The 18,239-nt window shown below is 43.0% G+C and overlaps 1 protein-coding gene across 1 annotated transcript; it reads right to left on the bottom strand.

Annotated features, from left to right (window-relative positions):
- Positions 1–10,373: 10,373 nt before the first annotated feature.
- CTSL (cathepsin L) lies at positions 10,374–14,687 on the bottom strand. The gene is made up of 7 exons (XM_009898889.2): positions 14,531–14,687; positions 14,086–14,208; positions 13,849–14,004; positions 13,297–13,521; positions 11,711–11,879; positions 11,315–11,432; positions 10,374–10,515 (listed from the first exon to the last, which is right to left on the bottom strand). Exons 1-7 carry the CDS (start codon positions 14,654–14,656, stop codon positions 10,416–10,418), a joined length of 1,017 nt encoding a protein of 338 aa, XP_009897191.2. The 5' UTR covers positions 14,657–14,687; the 3' UTR covers positions 10,374–10,415.
- Between the last annotated feature and the right edge of the window lie 3,552 nt (positions 14,688–18,239).

Genomic DNA, 18,239 nt, shown 5'->3' with positions numbered 1-18,239 from the left:
CATTGGTCTGCTTAGGGCAGTGGCAGAGCCACAGTCCTGGGGGGTGTTAAAGTAGTGTGTGGATCTTGCCTTAGGGACATGGTTTAGTGTTGACCCTTCAGTGCTGAGTCGCGAGTTGGACTGGATGATCGTCAAGATCTCTTCCACCCATATGTATTCGATGTTTCTGTGAATTCTCATAAGAACAGGAAAATGCCTTGTCTTATTACAGACAGGTAACCTTCAAGGGCATGAATTACAATAAACCATTCCTACAGATATCACACTCAAATCATGCCTTTTCCATGTTTATCCATTGTCCCATGTAACAGAATATGACCTGTTGCCACAAAGCAGCTGCTACACCTCCATTTTCTTTTGTATCAAAAAGCTCTCAATTTGAATGGAAGTTTGAGCTTTTATACATGTTATACCGCCATTCCTAGACACCTGTAGCAGATGCATCCTGTGTCCTAGGACCATGTCTCAGATCTGGCACTATCTAAGGAGTTGAGGAAGCAGCTCTGAAATTAGCAAGCATTCCTTGACCACTGAGAGGACAAATTACTAACTAAAAGAAATGTGTTATTATGTTACCTGATAAGGGTGTGAAAACCCAGATATAGGCCAATTTAAATATTAGATATCCTGATACCTTTGTAACCTTCCTGTCTCATTATATGCACATCTCTTTTGGCAACTATCTTGCCATAAGCAGTTCATGCCTTATCTTCTCTTTTTCATTCCTGCTCCACAACTCCAGCCATGCTGGTACAAGACTTAATATTAAGAACACAGTGAACTGCATTAGGATACAGACAGGAGTTAAAAATTCTCCTACCAAGCAACTACAATAAAGCTAGTTCTTACACTATAAGAACTATGTTCCATTATTCATAAAGTATATGTAGACTGAATAAAGGCAAATAGAAAATTACCCAGGACAAGTGTTTATCCTTTGGTATTGTCATCTCAGGAGTGAGGATATGATATTAGCACTGCTTCAGGTACCAAAGCATTTTCTGCTGGTCTTTATCTGGCACAGTAACAGTGATGACTGCCCAGGATCAGCAAGTACAGCTTGTACTTGTTTATTTTGTTCCTCATTGTGTGCTTCCGGAATCTCTACTAACAACAGTGAAACATGAGCAACACTTAAATCCTAGAGGAAGGAGAGACAGCAGAAAGAACTGCAAGGGTTTAATTAATAGCCAACTTTGTACTGGAGAAGGCCATTGTGAACCTCAACTATAAAAGCCAGCAAATCATTTTCCTGCAGACAGAATGCAGACACAGTATATGTGGACATATATATGATGCTTATATGTATATTTTATCCACACAGAGTCTCTCTCTCCTCCTTACAGTCTTCATGTAAGGACACAAATAGCTGATGATGCCACCAATTTACTGAGAAGCTCTATTGCAATTTTTATGTTGGGAATCTAAACCCAAGTCTAAGTCAAGGCCAGTCTAGTAAGCTAACAATACCAGTACTGCATCAGATGAAAGACCAGTTGTAACTTGGTGCTGTTTTCAAGAGATTAAGAGAGATGAAAAAGGACAAAGCAAGAACAGGGTCTTGGTACTCTCCAGTGGACCAAGAGCTGCATGTATATCCAGCTGCTAGATTTCCCAAGGCTTTTCCCCCCAAGTTTGCTCCAGAAGTACCTGTTAGTGGAGGAGCTAGTGCTAGGCCACTGATTTGGCAAACAACTGTAGTTTGAGTGGCTGCTGCAATACTTAAATTATAATGCTCAGTTTCTGGGCTGCCAGGAGGCTGGTATCTATAAAGAGATCACTATCTTCCCTGTATAAGACAGCCATGAAAACCTCAATTGAAGATTAGGAAAGCATCAGCATCCTTTGGTGTGAACTGTGGATTCTGTTAGCCAGAGTCCTGCTTTCACACATATCACAGAACCACAGAATGTTTAGGGTTGGAAGGGACCTCGAAAGATCATCTAGTCTTTTACCCTGTCACACCTACAGTCTTCTTAAGTACTTAAATGTTCTCTGTTACACCTAGCACTCTTTTTTAATTTATTTTTTTTAAGAATACAGCGACTGTGTTGTAGTGAGTATTAAGAATACAGTGACTGTAGTGGATAGAGTGATAAAAAACCGACGCACCATAAGCTGCCTTCAACACTGCCGGAAGGAGCTGGGAAGCTGGTGTGGACCAGCACTCACAATGAAGGTGTTCTGACTTGGTTTCTTTTGATGGAAGTTGATACCTGGTATTAGACACTCATCAGCATGATACAAAATTGACAATGTGTGGAATGTACACACATGAAGGAACAGACATGCATTTAAGTATTAGTACACACATATGCCTTGTGCATAAGTACTTAATGGTTTCTTGACACAAAACTATATATCAACTAATGCCAGCTTGATTTTCTATTATTTTTGGAGGTAGATGCAGAAAGCATTGTACCAGCTGTATAACAAACATGACTGTTCTTAGAGTGCAGGTTACTGTCTTGCTGCCAAACCTAATTATTATTTCCAGTATCAAAGTACCGTTGCACCTATTTCTGAAATAAAATAAAAGCAAACTACCTAAACCTGGTAGTATCCAACAACACAAGAAAACACAGACACGCCACCAGTCTCTGATAATTAAACAGCTGTTTGCTAATTACTCTGACTAAAAATTATGTTAGTCTGAACAGCCAGCCACATAGAGTTGGCCTTGTGACTGCAATCTTGTGACTGGGGCCAGCAGGCTTCCCATCAGCCTTATGGAGCGCAGGCTGCCTGTGCTTCTGTCCTGCCAGCCCAGCATTGCAGGGAGCTGATACTAAGCCCTCAGCAGCAAGAGCTCACTCTTCCCGGAGAAAGCAAGGCAGCTGAAATGGAGACGCTGTTTGAAATGTTAGACCAAATGTGTCTTGGAGCATTTGTTTCAAATGCCAGTATTTTGTTCTGTTTACCACAAAACGTACACACAGGGAGTGTTGCTGGGTTTTTAATAAAGCCAACTGGTATTTCTGGAAAAATCAGGAATGATTTTTCTTCATTTATAGCATAGAAGCAGTGTATTTCAGGGTAATTACAGACAGAGAACAAGACAGAGCTTAGTTTACATAGATTACATTACCTAGTTAGGCTCAATAAGAGAAAAGGATTATTGGTACCTATGGAATAGAAGAGGAATGATGATAATGTCATTAACTCCTGCAAGACTGCACAGATAAAAGTATCTATTGTTCAGAGGTATCCAAGGTCCAAATGCGGGTAAATCAGGGAACAAGACGAACACAGAGACAGAGGATCTGCCAATAAACAGTTACCCAGAGGTACTGAACCCCAGAATTTTTAAGGAGACAAGCCCTCTCGTTCAGGTTTTATGTCATCAAAGACAGCACTCACAAACCTCAGGTGTGGCTGGCTGCTGAAAAAACTTTCCGGGTTTGTTCCAAGCTTTCTGCAAATACAGAAAACAAAACCGAACAACCCTCAAACCAAGCATGAGATGTGATTCCACTGAACTGATATCAACAGTTCATGGAGATAGTTGACAGATAGGTTTTCCTGCTGAGATCTGGCCGGGGGGCACAGTTTGCTCTCACCTGATGCAATGATTTGCATCATTGTTTTGCAGGATCCTGTTCATCAAGAGCTGAGCAAGTTTCTTGCAGCCGCTTTTCTGGTTCTGGTCACCACGATGGATGATGAGATTTTGGTGACTTTGGTGAGCCAAGCTGGCAGAGGGTGTTGGCGAGGATAGCTGCTATTCACATGTTGATCACTGGAGCTTGGCCTAAACATTCTTGTCAGCTGCTGAGCTGCTGAGCAGATCACCCAGTGATCATCACTTTTGAAGAGACACCTTCATGAGGGAGATAATATACCCACTCAATTAGCCAGTCAGCTGGGCTTGGGATGAATATGCAAGGCCAGACTAATCCCAGCCCGGGGCACAAACATTCATGGTGTCTCATCCATTCAGTGTTATGTGTAAATGCACTGTCAGCACATGCTCAGGAAAGAAAGAAAACTTCTCCCTACACCCAGCTGCTGCAGCACTGGCCTCGTGATCATGTCCTGCAAAAAGTGCAACTTGGAGACATCATCATCCCTGCTGCTCATTTATGAGTTGATGCACTCTCTGTGTTTTGTCCTTTTGGTTGTCTGGTTTCCTGTTTTTTTTCCTGCATGGACAATTTTCTGCTCTTTTAACAACTCAGCATAATTCGTTGTCCCAGCACAGGAAGAGAAAAAGTAGACTGGGAAAAAAAAAAGAAGAAACAAAAAAAAGAAAGAAAAAAAAGCAGGGAGAATAAGTAAAGGGAAGAGACCACACAGGCAAACATAGATCTGAAATTTAAACTCAGCAAAAGAATGGGGATGTTTACCTTTAAGCTCTGTTGAAGCTGCACTGGGAAAAAACCAAACCAAATGGGAAGGTTATCCTTACCTCAGATGTACACGTGCAGCTGCTAATCAGCTGCACTGCCTCTGGCAGGCAGCCTCACTGCTCTTGGCCTTTTTTTCTCACCCACCTTAGCTGTGTGCCAGTTTAGATTAAAAACTCAGTGGGGAGGGAGGTTCTCTGGCTTTTACAGACTGCCTCAAAAATGGGACTACAAATTTTGTTGAAATGCCTGGGAAAACCGCAACTCTTCGTAACAATTCCTGATGGGCGTCTGAAATAGCGTTACATTGTGAAAGTAACGTGATCAAACCTTTTAACAGCTCTGAATTAGGAAACACAGGTCCACTCCAATTCTTTCTGTGAATAAGGAGCAACAAATAGCAAAATGGCAGCAGGATTTATTCTAAACACTTGCACAAGGCATTGCAATTTCTATATAAACACGGAGAGAATTTTCTTTCAGCTACAGGAGAGCATTATCATAAATCTTCAAAAGCCGACGCAATTTCACACCACAGCTGATGTTTTCAGTATCTGTTTCCTATTCCAAAACCCTCTGCTGTTAGGCAGTGCTTCATGCTTGATTGAGGAATGAAAGCTGCAAAAGCACTATACATGGCTGAGCAGAAGCAATGTTAAGAGTTACCGAGAAGAACTTGCATTCACAATTCTTGCATTGCGGTGCATGTATCTAGAAAAACTGGGGACCTGCAGACACAGCAATGGACTGTTCTGAGAGCACATCTGTGGGCAGATTTAACTAGTTGTTTGCTGGATTTTTTTTCCCCATAATTTGTTAACAGCCTCATATACTGACATATTACAGATTTATAGATGTGGGGAAAAACACTCGTGGACTTGGCAACTGATGTCACATTTATTTCATTTTACTTTTGGATTTTAAGCAAAACTGTGTTCCAAAACATGCGCTACAGCCTCAAGTTCTCAACATCCCATTTCAGCACCAACTTCCCAGACATCCTAAGCCAGTTCCAGCATTTAACAGTTTTATGCCACTGTGTATGTGCAGTGCAGGAAGCTTTCACCAGTATTTAGAAAAGAACAACCAATCAACATAATAATTATAACTTAAAATATTTCTATGGTGGTTCCTGAGATTGTGATTTTGCATAATAGATTAATAAAGTAATAGCTGTAATAGCTTCAGAGGGCCCTTGGAGGCACCCAGGAGAGCACACCTAAACTGCTTTTGCCCTGGAGTAATGCTGCATATTGACAACTTTGAAAGAAAATGTTCATTTCAGATGAATGTCCCAAATGGATCAGACATCACTAAGCATACAGGACCTTTTTACCAGGCTGAAAAATCAACTTTCTTGCTCAGCTTTCAGCCCAACCAGTCTTTCCCTGGAGGCCTTCCCAAAGACAGTCTTACCTGGAACTTCTTCTGAAGAAGGCTGGGAAAGAAAATAGCTCATATTGACGACTTTGATCTATCTTTGGCCACTTCCTCCCAAACCAAGAGGAGTGTAGGATGTAAGGTAGCAGGTATTGGCTGCAGCACCACACCTAACAACACTCAGTTCTTCTAAAACACGTTTTCCAGCATCATTTCATAGGGGAAGGGCATTAGACTTCATTCAGAAGCAGGTTTTGTATCTCTTCATGGTGGTGAGAACTCTAAGCAAGAACTAAGTGTTTCTGAAAGAACCTAGTATATGTTTTATAAACGCTTCTCATCGTGGTTTCTGTGCCAATTTACTCAGAAAGGTTGGTGGTAGATCTTCAACCGACAGCATGATGGAGTCAAAACTGCTGCAGAAATCTATCTTAACGACCATTGGAAAATAAATCTTCATGGAACTCAGAATGAAAGAATAGAGCAAGCAGTCATGTTCTCTGTCAACACAAAAGGAGGTAGCTTCTCCTGAGGCTCCTAATATAGCTAAACTACTCAATCCATGGATCAGCTCTCCCCTCTTCCTTCCAAAAGTGAAGTTCCAAGATGAGCTCATTGTCTCTTACCAGATAAGCATTGTTCAATGTCATCTAGAATCCATTTTGTGAATTCAATCTGTGTGAATTAAATTCTGTGTCCAATTACAGCCTTTCTTCCCAATGTTTTAGGCTCCCTTGCCAAAATTTCACTAACATTTTGATAAAGCCCTGATTACAGAATAAAACATCCCCATTAGTAATTTCTTATTAAACAAGTCTTTCTTCAAAACACTGTGTTAGTTAACTCTTAGCATTTCCTGTTGTAACTTCCCAGTAAAGAGTGAAGGGTATTGGGACAGACTGCAATTAAAGATGGGCCCTCAGTCTGTCATATATCTTAATAAAGTGCAAATAGAGCTAGAAAGGAGAAGCATCATTTCACTTTATCACAGCCATCAGAGCACATTCAATTTTTTGGTTAATGGCCAGAAACTGCAGCTAATCTGTAACATAAATACTTGTTCATTGGAATTAAGCTTAAGAGGCATGAGGCAAGATCTTTTACACATCAAGAAGATTAAATAGCAAATACTGAGCAACTGATGCTCAGAAGCTGAAGTTCTTAACTTCAGAAAACCAAGCCGACAACATTCCCATTTTCCTGTACCTCCAGTTGTCTCAGAATGATGCGATGGTAGAGTGCCCTTGTGCAGATCATCGGTAAATCATTCATTATAGTAAAACTCCACTGATAACTCATCACATCTTTGGCTTCCCTGTAAGGTTTCAACAGTGAGGTGACATATTTTGTCACTGTAGTCCTTCAAAATATTTTGTAAATCACTTTACTGCATGGATTGTGTAGGGGGATAATAAGTTTACGTCTCTCTTAACAACAGACATTGAAAAAAACCTAAATTCTGTTCTACCTAGCAATCACAGATAGGATGAGAAAATTACTGTTTTCTAAAGGAAAACATTTCCTACAGGACAGTTAAATACATTTCTCACAGGAGTTAAATAACCACTTCATGTGTAAGTGGAATGATCTCTTTTCATAGTTCCCTTTGCCTCGAGAGTACTTGTCTTTAGAAACTCAAGACCAGCTACTGATAAATACAGTCATTCTTGAGGCAGACTGTTATTCTTATGAGACCCTTAAGACAAGCACAGTCTAAGAAGTACCAGCACATGGAAACCATACAAAATATATTTTTTCCTTCCAAAACAAACAAAAAAACCACACAAAACAACAAACCCAGCTTACTTCCACAATGAAGAGGAAAGCAAGCAGTGACTGCAGAGCTTTATCACTGCACAGAACTGCCATCTACCATGCACATAGTACAGTGTCCAACTCCATTAACAGTAGCTGTGATTCAGACAGGGCCTAAACATGGCAGCCTAAATAGGATGTTTTGCTGGTAACATGTATACTAGCGATAGTTAAATATAATGTATCTTGCAATAAATGCAACTTCAGCTATCAGCAGGAATATAAAACCAAATAAAGCCTGGAAAAAAGGCTGGAACACAGTGCATGTGCAGTATCTTCAGAAAGGAACAACTTTGAAGAGAGATGATACTTTCCCCAACAGCATATACCACTATGAAATAATGAAAAGAAAAAATAATGAACAGCTCTGCAGAAGACAAGGCCACTGCAGTGGAATTTCAAAACCCCATTAAATGTCATTCTTGAACTGCAATAGGTTTTTAAGTTCTGCCAGTGTTCCTAACTGCAGTTTGTGCAAAATTCTAACTTTTCAGTTTCACAGAAGGCAATTCTGGGTGTTACTGCTACTTAAGCATTAACTGTGTTAATACTGAAATACCTGTGCTACCTGACTTACCCTGTCCTCTTCTCGTTTTTTCCACTCCAAAGAGAGATGCTCAGCCAGAAGAGTCAGCAAGCTTCTATGCATACAAAGACCTGCATCGTTATTTTATTTCTGCAGAAGTCAGAAACTGATCCCTCTTTTGTGAGCTACATTCCTATTCACATGCATATGCTTTGGAATGAAAAACAACTATTAAACAATCAAAACACCCTCTCAAAACCTTGCCTTCCTGGAAGCTTACAGAGAGCCTTGGCTTTGATACCCAAACACCTTTTCCTGCTGCCCATTTTCTTACTGCAGTTCAAGTTATGGGAGGCTTTGTCCTGGTCTCATTCCGCACTAGATATTATCATCTATGTTTTAATCAATATAGAAAAACATTAGCACCCTAAGTGCTACTAAACTCCCAGTAATGCCTGCTTCTAGGATTAGAACATGTTCAGAGAGACAGGCCTCTGTAGACGTGTAAGACCCTTCATGGGAAGGTCATAAGTTCAAGCCTGCAGTGGGCAGTAGTGTCCTCCCTACTCTAGTCATGAGGTCTGTGGTGACAGGTTGGACTCGATGATCTTTGAGGTCTCTTCCAACCTTGGTGATACTGAATCTAGACCAACAAAGAGTTCTGGGGCAACCAAGAATGAAAAGAAGCTGTGTTTTGATCTTGACTCCCATTTTGAATATACAGACCACTACCATTTACTTCTGAACATAAACCCTTAGAGGACCAGCAGGGTGAACTCCCCATTAATTCCCCCAATAGCTTCCACCAAGCAGTGTGGATTACCCCCATAACAGGCTTAGCTAGTCAACCAAATAGCTAAATTTAATAGCTAAATTCTAACTAGACTTCCGCTCTGCAACCCACTGGGCTGAGCTAGGCTCTTCCTTTAAAAGAAAACTTTTAGGGAGATTCAGACTAATTATTTCAACCAGCAGCACCTGGACTGAACATTAGTTAAGGTATCTAGGATAATCAAAACTTGTTTTTCCTCAAAGTGTCTAGGAAATAGAAGCTTAAGACTAACTTTATCTACAATACAGAAATTCAGCTTCTGTATGCTGTAGTCCAAGTGCTCCCTTGTGCAATCTGACTCAGTTACTGTGCTAAACAGCAGTGGGTCCATGAACTCTTAATTGGCACTGGTTAAGCTAGCTTCCTTCACTCCAAGGGGTGAGTCAACCCCCCACAAAAGGCAAGTCTTCCCCTCCCCCCCCCCAGCTGTTTTTTGTATTGTTAATTCATCCTCCTCTGCAGATACTGGCACCCAAAGCAAATCTAAGGTGCATGTAATTGCCAGTAATCGGGTCTCAAGCAGCACAGATACCTGCAAAGTCCTCTCAGAAAAGGAGGTACAGGGCATAGTATAAGCAACCACAGTTCAGTTAGTATTTGAGAAAGCAGCTCACCTTCACTCTCCATAGGAACAGCACTCCTTTCCCCAGCCTAAGCTGGCGTAGCAAGAAGATAGTATTAACTCCTCTATATACATCAAGAAACCTGTGCTCTTCAAAGAGAAAGCTGATGCTTTGGGTTTTCCTGCTATACCACATAATGCTCAAGATGACAACTGCTATTGCAACTCTCAGACTCACCTCCTTAATGTTCAGCTACTGAACTGCCAGAGGAAAACACTGACAGTATTCAAGCAAAGACCAGTCTACAGACCTTTGTGCAGTACAAAAGAACCAGACATTATCTCTGGGTCACAGGACTGAGACAAAATTCACTTAGGCACATTCTGGGAGGGAAAGATTCCAAGAATGAGGGTCAGATTTTCAGTCACTTTCAGCTGATAGACATTTTCCCAATTTCCATTTTAAACAAGCTGTTACAAATATTACATTCCACATTGTAACAGCTGTTAGCCATTCCCAGACAGGGTTGTTTCAGTACATGAAGAGAGGCATAGATAGAGGCTTCAGTTAGCAGTAGGACTTAGGATGCCTGTTTGATAGACCTCAAGTGAAAAAAAAAAAGACAAAAAGTCATCTGTACACACTGGAATTTAAGTGTTTATTGAAAAAGTAATCTTAGTGCACATTGCAGGTTTTTTTTTTTTTAAAAAAAGGAAAAAAATACAAAGAGTCATCTATTAGATTAAACAGTTAAAAGTCAGCAATATTACAAGCTGTTTACATACCAACATTTACATTAATTTAAAAGAAGTGGCATGTCACCAACATGTAAAACATACTTCAAAAGTTTAAAAATCAAATTAACCTTTGAAGGACACAAGTCACTACATGTGTGAACATGTGTTTGGTCATTGTTTAAATCCCCTCTTGCACTGAAATGTTCAGTCTTCAAGTTATACAAGTGGATAGCTAGCAGCTGTTGCTATTCCACAGTGGTTCTTCCTGTCCTTGGCCATGTAGATATATCCTTTGTCACCCCACTTCTCACCCCAGCTGAAAGCAGAAGTAAAGGATTTGTTTTCATATTTGCTCAAGACTTGTTTACCCTCCCCGCTGTTCAATTTGAAAAAAAAAACCACTGACTCCCACATTTCTGGAGAAAAATTAAGATAACTGCAACCAAACCAAAGTGCTTCCCAGCAATTAAATGCAGGAGAGGCACCCCAAGCTCAAAGGGTGCCACCATCCTCTCTAGTTGGATACCCTGTATTACAGGTGCCGGAAAGCTCAGACATTGCTCCCAGCTAACTCTAAAGAGGAGATAAGACTGCAAGCAGCATTTGAGGTTGGTGTCCTAGTAATGCTGAGAACATGAGACAAACTCATGTGATGTGCCCTTCAGCATTAATTTGTTTTCTCTCCAACCCAGAAGGTAAGTCCATGTTTGAAGTTCAAGTATTACCCTATTTCATTCAAGTAAGCAGTATTCTGCTTCCAAATGAAAAACACAAAAACACCCCAAACCCACAAAACTACACCCCCCCAGGCTGGCTTCCTTTTGCTACCCTCTGCTCACTAGTATCTACTAGTTTCTGAGACTGTTCCCATATGGACGTTCCTTGAATTATCTAAAAAAAACAGAACAGAAGAATGAGTTTGCTGCTTTGGATAAATCAAGCTGCCAGTAGCATGAGTCAGGTTTAACTTCTGTCATGCAATCTGAGAACAGTCTCCAGAATTGCCACAGGCAGATTTTCATTAATGTTGTCCCTCCACCCCGTACTAAAAGTGACATGCTACCTTACATTCTGCCCTACCTGCAGAAGGCTACAAAAGATGGGAGTGATCTTACCTGTTCTTAACAATCCAGTATTTTTTCCCATCTATGTCTTCCCCCTCAAAACCATAACCTACAACCAGAACACCATGGTCAAGGTCCTCACTGCTGCAGTCTGGTTCATAGTAGATACCTGAGGAGGTATAAATTCACATGTGAGCAAGTTCATCTGCAAGAAACCCATCTCTCTCACCAGCAGTTTATATAGCAAAGCACATGCCTCTCTAGGGTCAGAGAAAGGACTCATAAGTTAAACGGATCATGTCAGAAATCAAGGGACAAGTACACGCAAAGTACAAGACTAATATTCAAAAGTACTCCTCATTGTGTCCTATGCCACAAGATCAGTTAAACTTATTACTACCGAGCATATAAAAGTTCTCTGCATGCAAGCAGCTACCAAGTCCCCACCTGACTGATAGAACTGGAATGAAGGGTGGCCTGCATCAATAGCAACAGACACTGGACCCACAGCTGCTACTGCTTTCATGAGAGCTCTTTCATGTCCTTGAGGGATGTCAACGAAGCCAGTGTCATTAGCAGCATTGTACTCTTCATTGTAGTGACAGTCTTCATCATCCTTAATAGAGAAAGACACAGTTACTACATAGTTCTCCACTTAATACACAGGTTAGCACAGGAACTACCAGACATTCTGTGACTTTGCTCCCTTGAAAACAAGAGACTGAACAGGATCCAACTTCTTCAGTAATGCTTTGGAAAGAGAAGAACACCAAACCTGCTTTTGATTTTTTTATGAAGAGAAAAAAACAGACAGTGGGCCCCAAGTGGAAAGCTCTACTGGGATGCAAAGGACCATTACATCCTGAAACTCTGCCTTACTTGGTGGCAGGACAAACCTCTTTTCAGGGAGGAAAGAAGCCCAGACTGCATTAATGGAACATGGAAGACAGCCAAGTATTCATTAAATACAAAACAATCTAGAAAATGCTCCTTGAGCAAGCACTTAAAATCCACAATTTCAGTCGATGTCAGTATGAAAAACTACAGAACAATCTGGAAGTTAATTTGCATTACATGGCCTCAAAGGAAGTGCTCAAAATATTCACCTCAGGAGAGGCTGACTTTGGAAGTCAAGCAATGTGAAACATAGCATACAGTTAAGGGAGCGATGTGCTTATTGCAAAGATTAGTACTTAAATTGCCTCCTCCCAGCTAAAGGAATAGAAACTGTACCTTCATTGCTTAGTCTATATTCAGTAGGTTACGCACTTCCTGTAACCAAATGATTTCTGGAAGAGCCAAGGCTGGGAAACATTGAGATTACAGGAATGCACATGACCAAGAACCCAAATTCAAAGGCTTCCACGTGGTTCACAACAAACAGTATTACTGCTGAACATTCAGTTAGAGTCTTTCCTGCAACTTACTTACTCCCAAGTGGTAAAAAGACCAAACCATGGGCTCTCAAGTAGTAGCAACTTACCACTGCTCATTTGTTTTCCCATGTCTGACTTTCAGTAGACCAGAGGCATTTAGAAGTCTGCCCATTATGTGCATTTATGCACTTTTAGTCCAGAATGCAACTTAAGGTATTGCCAACTATTATTAAAAACCAAATCACCCTAGTTGCAAGAATTAGCTGGTCTATGAGTACCAACTCTGTAATAGCTCAGTTAGAGGAAGCTGAATTGCACCCCTACAACTAATTAGCCCTGTTGATAAGGGCTGGGTTCTGGTTTGGTGTGTCCACCAAGATAAGGCATGACATCCAACAGAAGGGCAGCAATGAGGGGGAGGTATAAAAATACTTGCTCTAGTTTTTCCAACTGGTCTGGTAAGATTTTGACCTCAAAGACCAATGAAGTATGCTTTTACTACTGGGGCTAGCAGCCATTCTAGTTTTCTTAATGAACATTCAACATGAGTAGCACATGTACTGTTTACTAGTTGGACATTTTCCTTCTCTACATGAGTTTCCAAACAGTTTGTCCACACAAAAGATGTGCCACTTGCAATACAGCCATTACACTTACCTTTGCTATGTATGGGTAGGACTCCTCTGAATCAATGCCCCCATTATCCTGCACGTACTGGAAAGCCTGGTCCATGAGACCACCACTGCAGCCCTGATTCCCTTCAGGTCGGGAGCAGTCCACCAGATTCTGTTCACTCAGTGAAACAAGTCTGCCAGTTTTTCTGTAGTGCTGCCCTTCAAGAGCTCCTGTTGTGCTGAAAGCCCAGCAAGAGCCACACTGACCCTGAAGCAATATAAAAAACCCACAAGTTACAAATCCAGACAGATCAGGAAGTTATAGTTCCTGTACCACTGATCTAAACATGAAAAACAAAAGCCACAAGCCCAACTTCAGTTTCACACTTCCAGCATGTGCAAGTGAAGATACTGCAGCCTCAGTTTAGACATTTAGTACAGAACTCTTAAGTCCTAAAAAGGTACAACAATCTCATTGAAACATTGAATTTAGTAAACTTGCATTCAGCTTCATTAAGTCAGTCCAGTGTTTGTCCCCTATGGAAACGGAGGATGTGCTCAGGAAGCTGTTTAAAATTCCACCATAAGATAATACCTGGTCTTTAACTGGAGTGACATATCCCTTCTCTCTCCAGTCTACTGATCGTGGCACTTCCAGGAAGTTGGGCTCAAGAAACTGGGATCCTCTGTACTTCCTTTCTGACTTCTTGTGTGCATAGCCATTCATCAGCTGTCTGAACTCCTCAGTTGTCTGAAGAAAATTCAAGACATGCAGTCACCACCTACTGCACACCATTGTTTGCAATTATATGTTTCGTTCCTCTATACATACCATGTCACCGAACTGATTCATTCCCAGCTTGTAGCTGTGCTTCCCCAGAGAGTGATCCAGATTATGGAGCTCAATCATCTTCAGATTCTTCTCCCACACCACTCTTCTCCAGCTTTCCTCTCTCTGAGGAGCCAGAAAACAACACACTTCAGAGAGCCAGCTCACAGATCACTTGCATGATAATGTGGTTTATGGTTTGCATACTCAGGACAAATGGAAAGCCTGAATGCTCTTTTACAATGGCTTAGTTTGTGTGATGGCGCCAAAGGAGTACGAAGCAGCAGAGTCGATGCACCAACACAGGAAAGAGACCTAGGAAGAAGGCTATTATCCTTCCCTAGTGCAGGCTACAGCCAGCGTTAAAAACAAAACAGACATGACTCAGCTGACAGGGCCCAGCTGAGCTCACTATTTGTTGAGCCCAGCGGTATTCCCAGGCCCTCACCTCATGGTAGTCCTTGTTGTGCCACGACTTCCACAGCTGCCAGTGGCTGTCCAGATCATGGTCTGCTCTCGGAGCACCGAAGGCCAGTCCCAAGCCAAGGCAGAGGGTGGTCAGACACAGATTCATCCTGGTAGAGCTGCAGGAAAGGAGGCACAGCGGTTGGACGGAATGTAAGGCGCAGACAAGCCGATCTTTGCTTCACAGGCCTGAGCATCGAATAGGACGCCAGACCCGAGAGGAGCCGTAGCCCCTCTCCTCCGTAAGCCCATCGCAGGAGAGAAAGCAAGGGGCGCACCACCAGGTCTGAGGACGCGGATACGCAGGAACGCTGACCCCTAACCCGCCGAACCCTTCCCGAATGCCCCATGGACTGACGCAGCTTTCGCTCGTCCCTCCGCCGGGGAGAGGGGCCCTCAGCCGTGACTGTAAACAAGCCCGGGCGGCGAAGCCAGAAGGCGCAGCGGGCGGGCGGCGGCCTCCGCGGGAAGCAGCCGGAATGGCGGCCCCTTCCCAGCAGGATCCGCCCGGCAGCAGGGCAAACGCCTACGGGATGCCTACGGGATGCCTGCGGGACGCGGACGCCGCCGCCGCCGCCACCACTCCACCTCGCAGCCCCCACTCCACTCACCTCGCTTCACCTCGTCGCCCTTCCTCCGACTCCCCAGCCTGACGATCCCCGGCGCGCACGGCCCTTCTTATACCCGTGGCGGGTATACCCGTGCCCGCCCCGCCGCGCCGATTGGCGGCGCCGCGCCTCGCCCCGCCAGGCCGCCCCTCCGGCCGAAGGCGGGGCAAGGGGCCACGCTGGGGCTTGCCGCCACCGGGATACCCAACTTGGGGTCTGTCCGCTGTTACGTGGGGGTGGGCTGGCCCCACAGCCAGGCCGTCAAGCCGGAGCCGTCACGGTCGTCGGAGCTCCTGGGGCACATCCTGTACCACCGGAGCCGTTACGTGGGGCGATGTTTGTCTAAATATCACGAGTACCGGCAGGCTGGAGAGAGTGGCAGCATGCTAAATGGTTTGGAATTCAGCCTGGGGAGGACTTAAAGATGGCAACTGGCAGACTAAAGAAAAGAAAAAGCTGGAGCAAAAAGAGCGATGTGCTTGCAGTTGCAGACCTAGTGCTTTCCCCATGTTCCCGTTGATGGCACTTGGTGAGGTCAGGTCGGTTGGGCGGATGGGCTCCGGCCCTGGGTACTCGCGACTTGCTGGAGGCCAGCCGTAGGCACCATGTGCCCCTTCAGAGGGGTGGCATAGCCAGCCTCAGCTAGCTCTTACCCAAGAGAGCTGCTGCCCTTGCCACCACAGTGCAGGTTTTGTTAAACACAGGGCAAATTGCCTGACACTGGAAGACGGCAGGTCGGAGGAAGCATCTACTACTGGGTAGGGTCCAAGTGGCATAGTGGCTATGGGTATAGGTAACATTTCCAGTCAAGTCCTTTCTGTTCCTGTATAACTTACTACTTGATTTTTCCTCCCTCTGGGCTCAAGAAGCCTTGTAAGATTCAGGTATTTTACAATCATTGTGGCATTTGTATAGCATCCGGTAATGTATGCTGGAAAACACCGTGACACCAAGAGTTGCAGCACAGATGAAATACTGTAAGATTTACACATGGGCTTGATTCACACCTAATGAGGAGCAAATAGACTGATTTTCACCAGGCAGTTTGCCTCTAGCAGTGGAATAAGGTGCTGCCTTAAACTCTTGCAAAGCCAGTACTGCCAATGGCTTCAGCAAACTTCAAAGCATGTGTTTAGAATAAAACCTGCGGTTTGCAAACTGTTACACAACAGCAAAAAGGAAGAAATCATATGATGCACTTTTCTTCCTTTTTTTTTCCTCTCTTTTTTCTTTTATTTATTTTAGAAATGCAGCATGTAATTTACAACAAACAATACACGTTTCCTCACCCAGATTATCTCAGGAGCAGTCTTTGGCCCAAGGAAGTCCCACAGAGCCAAGTACAAAAAGGGAAGTTGGAGAGATAGACTTGTCTTTTCAAAGTACCCATGCAAGTCTCCTGCCATGGAACTAGCGTAGTGTTTCCACAAAAAAATATGTAAATACATCCAGCAGAGGTGCTCTTTGCTTAGCTCATTAGTAAGTGATCATAAGCAAGCTTTGTAAAACCTGGGAGAAAATAAGAGATTTTAAATCTAAAGTACTTTCTGCAGGGAAAGATGGCGTATGAACACTCACAACCGATCTGTCGGGATGGTTTACATGTGTGCAGCCATGCCACTTTGAGCAGGAATGCAAAACATGGCAAGGACTTACTTCTTCAGAGCATAACAGCAGCAAATGCACACTAGATGCATTGCCATTTTTATGCATGACTTGCTCGTAATTTTAGTATCTACTTGATTTGCAAAGCTGTGTTATCAAATGTCTTGTGGTCTTTACAGCTGAAATTTCTGAAAGTTCATGATATGCCTTAAATTGTTACACTAGTGGCTAAGTGGATGTCATGGAAACATCTTCTGAAGTGAAGAAAAAGTGTGTGACATATATTGTAATAATCAACATTGTGCACTTGCAGAAATTCAGATAATGGGGGGGGGAGGTGTATAGGTTTGGAAAATTAAGAAAGATATCCTTTTGTTTTCGTTCAAACATTTGTATTTCCAATTGTCAGACACCAGTTTCAAGGCACCAGCCTTTTCTAACGTCAAAGAGTCATTTGCTTGTCTGTAAAGTAAAAATGCATGCAGAGTAAGACTATGTATTTGTGTCTTTTCAGCATGAAACTTTTTGCTACCTAATCAATTCACCTGCAAATGCACCAGCTACTTTGTGTACCTTGCCTAAGTCAGAGTTGCAGTGTGTTAGTCTTGGGTTTGTCTTTTTATTTTTGTTTTTAATTGTGTGAGGTTTGAAAAGTTTTTAGTTAACATGTTTTGGCTGAAATGTCCTTCTAAAAGGAACCTTTGGACAAGGGTTTCTTAAATTGGTAAGAACTTTAGCTAGCATGACAGGAGGTAAGGTCAAAACTGAAGAAGATCTTGCACCATAATTCCCGTGTTTGCTGCTGTGTAATGTGCCCTGAGATGCACCAAGATACTGGCTTCTGATCATGTGAGGTCCTGTCTCTCTGGGGAATCACAGAATCAAAGAATGGTAGGAGTTGAAAGGAACCTCCGGAGATCATCTAGTCTAACCTCTGTGCTAAATCAGGTTCTCCTAGATCAGGTTGCACAGGAACGTGTCCAAGTGGGTTTTAAAGGTCTCAAGAGGAGACTCTGCAGCCTCTTCGGGCAGGCTGTCGAGGTACTTTGTCACCCTCAAGATAAAAAAGTTTTTCCTTATATGTAAATGAAACCTTCTGTGTTCTAGTCTGTACCTGTAGCTCCTTGTGGTGTCGCTCACCACCACTGAAAAGAGCCCAGACCTATTTTCTTGGCCCCTGCCCTTTATGTATTTATAAGCCCTGAGAAAATTTCCTCTCAGTCTTCTCAGGCTAAACTGGCCCAACCTCTCAGCCTCAACTCGTAAGAGAGGTGCTCAGACCCCTGATCATCTTTGTACCCTCCACTGGACTCTCTCCAATAGTTCCTTGGTTCTCTTGAACTGGGAAACCCAGAACTGGGCACAATACTCCAGGTGTGGCCTCACCAGCACAGGGTAGAGTGGGAGGTGAACCTCCCTTTGACCTGCTGGCCATGCTTAAGGCACCTCAGGATACCACTGGCCTCGTTGTCCACAAGA

This window comes from Dryobates pubescens, chromosome Z (genome assembly GCF_014839835.1).
Source record: "Dryobates pubescens isolate bDryPub1 chromosome Z, bDryPub1.pri, whole genome shotgun sequence".
Taxonomy (NCBI): Eukaryota; Metazoa; Chordata; class Aves; order Piciformes; family Picidae; genus Dryobates; species Dryobates pubescens.
This window is presented reverse-complemented; position numbering and strand designations above follow the sequence as displayed.

Bases quoted from the DNA above. Each gene is read 5' to 3' on its own strand.
- CTSL (XM_009898889.2), bottom strand. From the start codon at position 14,656: ATGAATCTGTGTCTGACCACCCTCTGCCTTGGCTTGGGACTGGCCTTC. The intron at 14,209-14,530 runs GTGAGGGCCTGG...CTGGCTCCTCAG, and splicing joins ACAACAAGGACTACCATGAG to AGAGAGGAAAGCTGGAGAAG. The intron at 10,516-11,314 runs GTAAGATCACTC...TTCTGCTTTCAG, and splicing joins TACTGGATTGTTAAGAACAG to CTGGGGTGAGAAGTGGGGTG.